Source organism: Cebus imitator, unplaced genomic scaffold (genome assembly GCF_001604975.1).
Source record: "Cebus imitator isolate Cc_AM_T3 unplaced genomic scaffold, Cebus_imitator-1.0 Scaffold296, whole genome shotgun sequence".
NCBI classification, from domain to species: Eukaryota; Metazoa; Chordata; class Mammalia; order Primates; family Cebidae; genus Cebus; species Cebus imitator.
In genome coordinates, this window is record NW_016107611.1 from 1890284 (window position 1) to 1901272 (window position 10989).

At 55.6% G+C, this 10989-nt stretch overlaps 2 protein-coding genes across 4 annotated transcripts in view; one reads left to right on the forward strand and one right to left on the reverse strand.

Moving 5' to 3' along the window:
- The window catches only part of RTN2 (reticulon 2), a 13936-nt gene extending 8789 nt beyond the window's left edge, over positions 1-5147 (reverse strand). Inside the window, exons 1-4 of one of the 2 annotated variants that reach the window (XM_017502479.1) lie at positions 4894-5147; positions 3190-3234; positions 2618-3100; positions 2258-2512 (exon numbers count right to left, since the gene is read on the reverse strand). In XM_017502479.1, coding sequence (XP_017357968.1) covers positions 2258-2512; positions 2618-3100; positions 3190-3234; positions 4894-4927 — 817 coding nt within the window. In that variant the 5' untranslated portion in view covers positions 4928-5147. Of the gene's footprint in view, positions 1-975; positions 1189-2257; positions 2513-2617; positions 3101-3189; positions 3235-4893 lie in introns of those variants that run through there. The other variant, XM_017502480.1, reaches the window with a different exon arrangement.
- Positions 5148-6451: 1304 nt separating this feature from the next.
- On the forward strand, positions 6452-10900 carry PPM1N (protein phosphatase, Mg2+/Mn2+ dependent 1N (putative)). 2 transcript variants are annotated; one of them, XM_017502481.2, is made up of 5 exons: positions 6452-7457; positions 8001-8118; positions 8488-8593; positions 8682-8742; positions 10586-10900. In XM_017502481.2, the coding sequence occupies exons 1-5, from the start codon at positions 6525-6527 to the stop codon at positions 10652-10654; spliced, it is 1287 nt and encodes a 428-aa protein (XP_017357970.1). In that variant the 5' UTR covers positions 6452-6524; the 3' UTR covers positions 10655-10900. The 2 variants fall into 2 exon arrangements, with proteins under 2 accessions (XP_017357970.1, XP_037585171.1); XM_037729243.1 differs by having other exon boundaries at positions 6452-7298.
- Positions 10901-10989: the final 89 nt, after the last annotated feature.

Genomic DNA, 10989 nt, shown 5'->3' on the forward strand with positions numbered 1-10989 from the left:
TAAACACATCTCCTAAACCCAGCCTGAGCCCTGACCAGTGATCTTTGTACCCCAACTTTCATCTCATCCCATTACAGGCTCACACCCGTAATCCCAACACTTTGGGAGGCCAAAGTGGGAGGATCACCTGAGGCCAGGCGTTCCAGACCAGCCTGGGCATGAGACCTCGTCTCTAAAAAAATAAAATAAAATAAGAAAATTAGCAGAGCGTGGTAGCTTGCACCTGTAGTCCCAAATACTTGGGAGGCTGAGGCGGGAGAGTCATTTGAGCGCAGGAGTTCCAGGTTGCAATGAGCTATGATCCCGCCACTGCACTACAGCTTGGGCGACAGAGGGAGACTTGGTCACTTAAAAATACAAAGGAACTTTAGTAGTCGGCTTTCGGTTGAGCCCTAAAAAGCAGGAGCTCGGTACCTGTCTATTCCTTTGCAGATCCTCTCTATCCTCCCACCTTCCCTCCGAACCAGCGGACCCCTCCGACCCGTCCCTGTTAGAAGCTCATCCCTCACTTCCATATCTTTCCAATGCAACTCCTCTCATTTACCTCTAAATAGGGCAGCCCCTCTTCCTCCCAACGCAGGGGACCCCCAGGCAGGCTCCTAGTGGCCGGCGCAAATGAGTGGGGGAGGGGCCAGGTCGCCTGAGACGGGGGCTAAGTTTAGGCACGCTGGGGGGAGGGGGCCTCCCCGCAGCTGTTCTGGCGCGTCTGGCCGCTGAGTGACAGCACTGCCTGGGCCCGAGGCTGGGGGAGGGGGACCTCCCTGCTCCTGGGCCCCAAAGTGCTGGGTCAGAGGAGAAGGGACCCCAGGCTTCCTCCAGGTCCTCCCTAGACTGCCCCTTGGCCCCCAGCCCCAGCCTACAGCACTGGGGAGTCAGACCAATAATAAACATGCCCCAGATGTGCGGGAGCTAAGGGTGAGTCTGGACCGCGTTCCGCCGACCTCAGCCCCCGTCCAGCCCGTCCCGCAAGCCCACCTTTACTCCCCATCTCGGCTCCGAGTAAGAGGCTGGGGACACCGCTGCTTCTCAGGGATTTTGCCCACTTCAGTAGAACCCGGAGGACAGGAGTAGGGAGGCGGGGCCCCTTTGGACTCAGCCAATGGCTGTCCATAGAGGTGGGGACAATTCCAAAAATGGAACTGTCTTGTAAACAGCCAAAAGCAATGGTGTCTTTACCCACTCCCTAGCTGTTCCTGGAGGCGGAGCATATTTTAAAGTAAGACTGGGTCATTTTACAACTGGCTTATAGATGTGGTCAGAAGAAAGAGGGTTTCTGTTTGTTTTTGAGACAGAGTTTCGCTCTTGTTGCCCAGACTGGAGTGCAGTGGTGTGATCTCGGCTCACCGCAACCTCCGCCTCCCGGGTTCATGCGATTCTCCTGCCTCAGCCTCCCGAGTAGCTGGGATTACAGGCATGCGCCACCACACCGGGCTAATTTTATATTTTTGGTGGAGACGGGGTTTCTCCATGTTGGTCAGGCTGGTCTCGAACTCCTGACCTCAGGTGATCCACCCGCCTCAGCCTCCCAAAGTGCTGGGATTACAGGCATGAGCCACCGCGCCCGGCTGTTTTCTTTTTTCAAATAGAGGTGGAGCCTCCCTGTGTTGCCCAGGCTGGTCTTGCACTTCTGGCTTCAAGGGATCCTCCTGCCTCGGCTTCCCAAAGTGTTAGGATTACAGGCATGAGCCACTGTGCCCGGCCAAAAAGAAGAGTTTTTAAAAAGCACACAGTTTAGTTATAAATATTTTACGGTCACATCTAAATAAGGAGAGAACTGTATTTCTTCAGGGATTTGGCCTGTCCAAAATCAGCCACTAGGAGGAGCACTCCAGAAGAGGGAAAATTATTTTATTTTTATTTTTTGAAACGGTGTCTCACTCTGTCACCCAGGCTGGAGTGCAGTGGCGCGATCTCCGCTCACTGCAACCTCCACCTTCCTGGTTCAAGCAATTCTCCTGCCTCAGCCTCCCGAATAGAGACGGGATTTCACCATGTTGGCCAGGCTGATCTCACACTCCTCTCCTCAAGTGGTCCGCTCGCCTCGGGCTCCTAAAATGCTGAGATTACAGGAGTGAGCCAACTTGCCTGACCGGGGAAATTTTTTAAAAGGGCAGAGTTTATCACATCTAGCCAATAGTAATACCTCCTCCCTTCTCCACTATCTGCTGTTCCTTGCGAGATTTGTCCCTTTAATTCAAAATCCTCTCACCCTTTGCCTCCTGTGGTCCAATACAGCATCTTCATACATGTTGCTTACCTAGAAGGCGTGGCTCCACTGTGAATTCTGATTGGTCCGTGCTATCGAGACACTGTCCCTTTATTGGCTCTCGCTCCAGTGGCCCCCGCTGCTTTTCTTCCTCCTCCAGCAAGGGCTCTTCAGGCCCAGAGTTCGAATCTCGCGATCGGGATGGGGATGGAGTTCCTGCCTGGGGTGTCCCAGAGCCCGGACTGAGCTGGGGAGTCAAGACCTCGGGCGGTGACGGCTGAGCAAGTTGGAGTCGTAGGTCCAGTTCTGGCACGGTAGAAAGAGAAGGCTGTGAGCTTCCTTCTTGGAGGTGCCCTGAGAAGAAACCACCCACCCCTCTTGACTTCAGTCCCAGCACCTCGGACATCTCACCTTCCCCAGCTTCTTCCGCCTCCAATCCTTCAGGTTCTTCCGGTTCTTCGTCTTCCAGCGGGGTAGAGCTGCTGGTGGAAGAGTCCTCCCCGGATCCCACTCCCCGGGCTGCCACCCAGCCCAGCTGGTCCAACCGAAGCCTCAGGTCTTCCACAGGGCGCTCGGATGGAGGGGCGGTGTCAGGGTCACCCCGGCGTCCAGGCTCCGGGGATTGGCTCAGGCTGGGGATGCTCTCCAAGCTGTCGCCCAGGCTGGGCTGAGGGTGCTGGTCTCGTGGTTCCGAGACTGAGCGGCCCTGGGGGCGGGGGCGGCGGGCAGTTGAATCCCTGCGACCTCCAGAACCCACTACGCCATCGAAGGCGATGTAGGAGAAGGTCAGCTCCCGGGGGGTGCCCCAGTCCTGCGACGTAGTCTCCTCCTCGTCGTCCTCTGAGAATTCCCGGGCTGTGTGCAGCTCCCGAAAATCGGAGTCGTCGTTCCCTCCTGCAGCAGGTGAGGGAGAACCTTGTTTCTCTCAGCAGGCCCCTAAGCTGCCCACCCCTGAATCCCTTCACATGCTCTCCTCCACTTACCTTCTGTGGAATCAGGGGTTGATGAGGCTGTAGACGGAGCTTCTTCTGCGAGAGGGAAAGAATCGAAGACTCTTAGAAGCTTAGACTGTCCGAATCACAGAAGTGTGCCAGTCCTGGAATCTTAGAATATTTGAATCACGGGACTTTTAGAACATTCTGCACACAGACTTTAAAACCTAGCATCACTGCCTGGTGAAGCTTAGAGTCTTAGAAGTCCAAATCCGGGAATCTTAGTCTTCAAAGTAGGAATCTTAGGAGGTTTCAATTCACTTATTCGTTCAACAACCATTTATTGAGCACCACTATGTGCCAGGCACTGTTCTAGGTCCTGGAGATACAGCTGTGAACAAAACATACAAAATCCCTGCCCTCCTAGAGCTGACACTCTTTGGGAGAGACAGACAATAAACAAGTGATTATATGATGTCAGGTGCAGATGAGCCTACGGTGCAAAGTAAAGAAAGGTAGGGGAAGATAAAGTGAAGAAAGTGAAGCGGTGCTGTTTCTCATAGGGTGGTCAGGAAGGCTTCTCTGATAAGACAAAGTTTGAGCAGAGATCTGAAGGAAGTGAGGAAGCCCTGCAGATGTTCAGGGAAGTCTTCCAGGTAGAGAAGGAAGCCAATGCAAAGGCCCTGAATCAGGCATCATGCTTGGCATCTTTGAGGAACAGAGAGGTGTGAAGATGTGATTGGAGAGGCGTGAATGAGGAGGAGAGGGTTGGGAGGTGAGGGCAGAGAGGTAAGAGGGGTGGAGAGAGACAGATGAGATGGCCCTCCCTTTGTAAGCTGAAGTAAGGACAAGATCTTAGCATGTTGAGATGATACTCGAAAATGCTGAAATCACCAATTCTTAGAATTTTGGCATCTGGACACCCAAGACACGAAAGTGGCTAGATCTAAGGGTGTTGAAATTCCCAGCTGTCAGAACACCCATGTGTGGGACAGAGAACGGCAGACATGAACTGTTAGAGCTGTGAGCTCAGAGATTGTGAGGATCAGGCCAGGCGTTTTCAGCTGGGAATCCAGCCCCTTAGAGCTAGTTCAGCGCTTTGCACATAGATGATGCTCAATGCGGTTTGGAAATTGAAATCTGACACCCTGTGCCCTCACCTCGTTTCCTCAGCTGGGGAATGGGAGGCCTGGAGTGGTGCCAGTCTTCCCCAGGATTACCATTATCAGTGGTAAACCCCGCTAAGGACCCATCAGTCCTTGCCCCCAACCCACCGATGGCTATTTTCCCGGCACAGGGGGTTGGACAGTTTGGGCGAGGTCGGGGCTGCCTCTTGGGCAGAAAACGAGGATGGGATGAGAAGACGAGCGATGGGGAGTCAGACCCCTCTTTTCCATCCTGGCTTTATCCTCCGTTCAATCCCTCCCCGCCAGCTGCGGCCAGCACCAGAGCCAGGGGACAGCTCCCCGCGCACGTCCTCGTTCCCGGGCGGGGCCGGGCGGTACGTCCCAGAGCGCAGCGCACCCCCCACTTGCCTTCTCAGTGCCCCCCACCTCCGCCCTGTTTCGTCCAGGTCCTCTGGGTCAGGCTGCCCCCGTCACCGCCAGAGCGGGGGGGAGGGGAGAGTTTCCTTTGTCTCCTTTGCCTCCTCCCCCCAATCCCGGCTCTCCTGCAGGCAAGCGCCGAGGGGACACCAGGGAGTACCCCACCCAGACCTCTGGGGCCCACACCAGGCCCAAGCCTCCCTCTACTCACTGCAGTGGGCGAAGACCGGCAGGACCTGCCCCATGGCCCCCCTCGGGCCTGCATCGGGACCCCAGCCCACTCCGGCTGCGCCGCCCTGGGCCCGGGGTCGCAGGCGCTCATCTCCGCCGCGCCCACGACGCCGCTGCCATCCTCGCCGCCTCCTCCTCCCGGGCCGCTCCAGCCGCCGCCGCCGCCGCCGCCGCCCTGTGCTCGGCTCGGCGGGGGCGGGCGGGGCCGCGGTGGGGAAGGCACTGCAGCGCGCGACCGGGGGCGTGGCCAGAGGAGGGAAGGGGCGTGGCCAGAGGGCGGGTGAGGGGCGGGGAAACGCCGAGGAGCAGGCGGAGGGGCGTGGCCTACTCACTAAAGGGGCGGAGCCACAAGGGTGGGCTACGGGATCAGGAAGGAGTGAAAAGAGGCCTGAAGGGCGGGGCCTAGACCGCACAGGGCGCAGCCTTTAGGGGAAGAGGGGCGGAGGCCTGGAGTCGGACGAGGGACTTAGGAGAGGATGGTGAAGGAGCCTTGGCAGAGAGGATGGGAGGGTGGATCCCTGAGTGGGTTGGGGCGGAGCTAGGGGTGCCATTGAGGAGGGGGTGGAAAGATTCTAATGCTCTGAGGTAGGGTAGGAGCCTAGATTTGCAGAGGGAGTGAGAAAGGGGGCCGAAAGAAACTATTCAGAAACTTTTGAAGCACGCGTAGGAGCTCAAACATGGGCGAGGCTAAAGCAACTGGGAATTATTCAAATATGACTAGGTGGGGTCAGAACTCCAGGCGATGCCAGGTCTCCGAAAATTAGACGGGTCTGGAGCTGTGTGCTTGAACCCTGGATGGGTGGGGTCCAGAAGATAAAATAACCAAAGCCCCAGAGAGGAGGGGTCGAACTAAAAAGAGTAAAGAAAAAACAAATATATATATAGCTTTTTCAGACAGGGTCTCGCTCTGTCGCCTAGGCTGGATAGAGTGCAATGGTGCGATCACGGCCTCGACCTCCCGGGCTCAGGTGATCCTCCCACCTAAGTCATCCGAGTAGCTGGTATCACAGGCGCATTCCACCACGCCCGGCTAAATTTTAATTTTTGTAGAGACGGGGTCTCGCTGTTTCCCAGGCTGGTCTCAAACTCCTGGGCTTAAGCGATCCGCCTGCCTCGGCCTCCCTAAGTGATGGGGTTACAGGCATGAGCCATGCGCTCAGCCAAGTATAGTATTTACAGGTTTTGAGGCTGGGGACTGTACCACTGAGGTGGGAGGAGCTTGGACTGCGTGTTGTGTTGAGAACACAGATTCCAGAGTTAATTTCCCTGGAACACCGGTTACTTCTGTGACTCCGTTTCTTCTTCCATCTGTAAACTGGAGATGATGATGTATAACTGTGTGACACATGATGAGTGCTACGTAATAGTTTGCTACTGGTACAGTATTACCTTTTTTTTTTTTCCTAATCCAGATCCCAAACCTCGCTTTGTAGGTGCAGGTGCAGGAGAGAGGAGACCCAGAAGTGAAATACCTTCTAGTGACCCGCCTAAAGTGCAGGTCAAAGGACAGGAAGGAGATTTAGGTGGTTTAAAATCTCACAGCCGAGGGGATTAATGGAGGGGGGCGGGCAGGTGTGCAGGGTGGAGCCCTCCTGATCCCAGGGCTGAAGGATGGCGGCCCTGGCTCGTCAGCTGCAGAGTCTCCTCTGGACAGCTTGCAAGAAAAAAGAGTGGGAGAAGGAAGCGGAGGAGGAGGAGGAGGAGGCGGGGCGCAGGGCCCCCGATGGGCCTCGGTCTCTGCTGACAGCGCCGCGGCGCGCCCAGCAGCCGCACGGGGGTGCCGCGGCGTCGTGGGGCCTGCGCTTTGGGGCGAGCGCAGCGCAGGGCTGGCGCGCGCGCATGGAGGACGCTCACTGCACTTGGCTTTCGTTACCTGGTCTGCCCCCAGGCTGGGCCTTCTTTGCAGTCCTCGACGGCCACGGTGGGGCTCGAGCTGCCCGCTTCGGTGCACGCCACTTGCCAGGCCATGTGCTCGAGGAGCTGGGCCCGGAGCCTGGCGAGCCCGAGGGCGTGCGCGAGGCGTTGCGCCGAGCCTTCTTGAGCGCCGACGAGCGCCTGCGCTCCCTCTGGCCCCACGTGGAAACGGGCGGCTCCACGGCCGTGGCATTGCTGGTCTCCCCGCGGTTCCTGTACCTGGCGCACTGCGGTGACTCCCGCGCCGTGCTGAGCCGCGCCGGCGCCGTGGCCTTCAGCACCGAGGACCACCGGCCCCTTCGACCTCGGGAACGCGAGCGCATCCATGCCGCGGGCGGCACCATCCGCCGCCGGCGCGTCGAGGGCTCTTTGGCGGTGTCGCGAGCGTTGGGCGACTTTGCCTACAAGCAGGCTCCAGGGAGGCCCCCCGAGCTACAACTCGTTTCTGCGGAGCCTGAGGTGACCGCACTGGTACGCCAGGCGGAGGACGAGTTCATGCTCCTGGCCTCTGATGGCGTCTGGGACACTATGTCTGGTGCTGCCCTGGCGGGAATGGTGGCTTCGCGTCTCCGCCTGGGCCTGGCCCCAGAGCTTCTCTGCGCGCAGCTGTTGGACACGTGTCTGTGCAAGGTCCTGGGGGTGGGGCGTGGTATCTTTGAGGCTTGGTGCCTCTGCGGGAGAGAGCCTCGGGATATGGGGGAGGAGGGCTTTGATGGAGAGGCAAGAGTAAAGCTGGAGAAGGAAGGGGTGGGTCTCAAGCGAAGGGCGTGGCCTGAAGTGGGCAGGGTCAAAATACAGGGGGCGGAGCCTGAGGTATGCTTTGAGGCACCAGCCCAGAGTTAGCGGAAAGGGTTTAAGAGAAAGGGCGTGGGCTTTTGGAATGGAGGGGTTCTAGGTCATAGGAGCGGGGCCTGAAATATGATTAGTACTGGAAGGTGGAAGAGCAGATAAACATCAGAGCGGGCAGAGCTGTAGGGAAAGGGCACTGTTCTCTCAATAAGGAGGGCCTAGAATAGGACATGGTTAGGCCCCAGTAGGAGAGGACTGGCAGGTGGGTGAGACGAGACAAATGGGCATAACCAGATTAAAGTGGGGGACTTGAACCTGGGGATTGCTGGGAAGCTCTGCCTTCGGCTCTCCCCCATCGGTCTCCGTTTTCTCCACCGGCTTCAGGGCAGCCTGGACAACATGACCTGCATCCTGGTCTGCTTCACTGGGGCTCCTAGGCCTTCTGAGGAGGCGATCAGGAGGGAGCTAGCACTGGACGCAGCCCTGGGCCGTAGAATCGCTGGTGAGCAGGCTCCGGGGGCCCAGCTGGAGGGGTGGTTGGCCTGCGAGGGCTCTTCCAGAACTTTTTTTTTTGAGACAGAATCTCACTCTGTCGCCCAGACTGGAGTGCAGTGGCACAATCTGGGCTCACTGCAATCTCCGTCTTCCCAGGTTCAAGCAATTCTCTGGCTTCGGCCTCCAGGTAGCTGGGATTACAGGCATGCACCACCACACCCAGCTAATTTTTGTATTTTGAGATGGGGTTTCACTATGTTGTCCAGGCTGGGTCTCGAACTCCTGGCCTCAAGTGATCCGCCTGCCTTGGTCTCCCAAAGTGCTGGGATACAGGTGTGCACCACTGTGCCCAGCCTAACTCTTAACTCTTTCTCAGAACTGTGTGCCTGTGCTCAGGAGCTCCCCAGCCTGAACACAGTTTTCAGGACTCTGGCCTTAGAGGACATCCCAGATTTACCTCCTGGGGGAGGGCTGGACTGCAAGTAAGTTGGGGTGAGGAAGGGTGGGGTGGAATGGCGGTGGGGTGGGAGGAGGAGGGTCCCCTCCTGAGGGCCTTCCTATGCTCTCCAGGGCCACTGTCATTGCTGAAGCTTATTCTAAGTTCTGCCAGGTCTCAGAAGAGTGCAGAGAGGTAAGAATCTGTGTTCTCCGATGTTTCTCTTAGGAGAGCAGCCCCCCCACCCCTCTTAGTGACAGGGATATTGAAGCCAGTGAGGGTAAGAGATTTGCCTGATATATTTTCTTTCTCTTTTCTCTTTTTTCTTTCCTTCCTTCCTTCCTTTTCTTCCTTTTCTCCCTCTTTTTTTTAAATGAAGCCTTGCTCTGTCATCCAGGCTGGAGTGCAGTGGCACAATCTCCACCTCCTAGGTTCAAGTGATTTTCCCGCCTTAGCTTCCTGAGTAGCTGGGATTACAGGTGCATGCCACCATGCCCAGCTGATTTTTGTATTTTTAGTAGAGACAGGGTTTCACCATGTTGGTCAGGCTGGTCTTGAACTCCTGACTTTGTGATCCGCCCGCCTTGGCCTCCCAAAGTGCTGAGATTACAGGCATGAGCTACCGCGCCTGGCTTCTTTTCTCTTTTTTTTGAGACAGGGTCTTGCAATGTTGCCCAGTCTGGTCTCAAACTCCTGGGCTCAAGGGATCCTCCTGGCTTGGTCTCGCAAAGTGCTGAGATTCCACAGCAACCCAGCCAGCTTGCTATATTAATACATTCCAACTCCCAGCCCTGAAGCATTTTGCAAGGCATGATGAGGGAGACACAGATGCAGAGAAGATACTGTGATTCCCGTCCAAGAAATGTGGGCCCTGCAATGCCCACATTGCCCCATCATCCTAAGTGCCTCCCACATCCAAGAATAAGGTGAAAACATTCAGGGAATGCTAATGACTAATTCTAAGGCCTGGATGCACAGCAGATACCATCAGGACATATATGAGTATGGTCCAGGTCTTAGACGAGAGCAGCTGTAATGGGGCCCAGATAGCTAAGGAGATTTTGGAGACATCCAAAGAGGTGGTGGTGGAAAAGGGCATGGAGTGGGATCAAGGAAGAAATGTGAGGAAGCTGGGTTTAGAGCCCCAAGTGTTTTTGTTTTTTTTTTTCCGAGATGGAGTTTTGCTCCTGTTGCCCAGGCTGGAGTCCAATGGTGCAATCTGCAACCTCCGCCTCCCAGGTTCATGCAATTCTCTTGCCTCAGCCTTCCAAGTAGCTGGAATTACAGGCACGTGCCACCACGCCTGGCTAATTTTGTATTTTTAGAAGAGACTAGGTTTCACCATGTTGCCCAGGCTGGTCTCAAACTCCTGACCTCAGGTGATTCATCAGCCTCGGCCTCCCAAAGTGCTGGGATTACAGGCGTAAGCCACCAGGCCTGGCTGAGCCCCAAGGCCTCTGCATGGCAGAGAAGGGAGGAGTTTGATTATTATCATGTGGATAAGGGAGGATTGCTGATAATTTCCCAGTAGCTGAAGGAGGTATTTGTCAGTTTTCTTTGAGTTGTGAGCAATGGCCACAGAAGCCCAATTCAAGCTGGTAAAGCAAAACAAGGAATTTACTGGGCCATGTAATTGAAGTATTCAAAGCCTTAAGGCATCGCTGCATCCAGCTGACAGATAGCGTCATCATGCATGGGCTCTTTTTATTTTCTTCAAGTTGGATTCATCCTCTTTCAGGGTATTCTCTTGAGGTAGCTGAGACTTGCAGCTCCAGGCTCACACTCCAGCAACCTAACCTCCCCAGTGGAGAGAGTTTGCCAATTTCCGGGGAGTTGCAGGAGTGGTCCTTCAGAGCTGGTTCTCTTTGGTCACACCAGGTCACATGCCTGATCAGTCACTGTGTCTCTGATTGGCCAGGCTGGGGGTTGGGGTCTACTCCACTCAAACCCTAATGGATTGTGAGATGGATATGGTAGTCCCTCAAAGGAAAGGGAAGACAGGATTTCCAATTACCTTTTCCCACATTTTGTGTTACAGAACGGGCAGGATGGGGCTGGGAAGCCCACCGCCACGGATTTGGGCTCTGCCTTAGACATGGAGGCCTGACAGCTGTTGTCCTTTAGGGATCCTTTGCTCCACTGGGGCCTCAACAGAACTAAAGAAGAAAACAGACCCCTTCTCCAGCCACATGTACCAGCGGAAGGAAGGCAGGCCATTGTAGGAACCCAACATGCTTATTTCTCCTTCTCTTACTTCCCTCTCACAGATAAGTCTTACGAGAGGGGAAATTCCACCATCACCCACACTAAAAAGAAAAAAGCCCCAAAAGAAAAAAAAAAAAAAAAAAAAAAACAAAAACACCCAGGAATGGTAGTGAATGCCTATAGTCCCAGCTACTCAGGAGGCTGAAGGCAGGCCATTGTAGGAACCCAACATGCTTA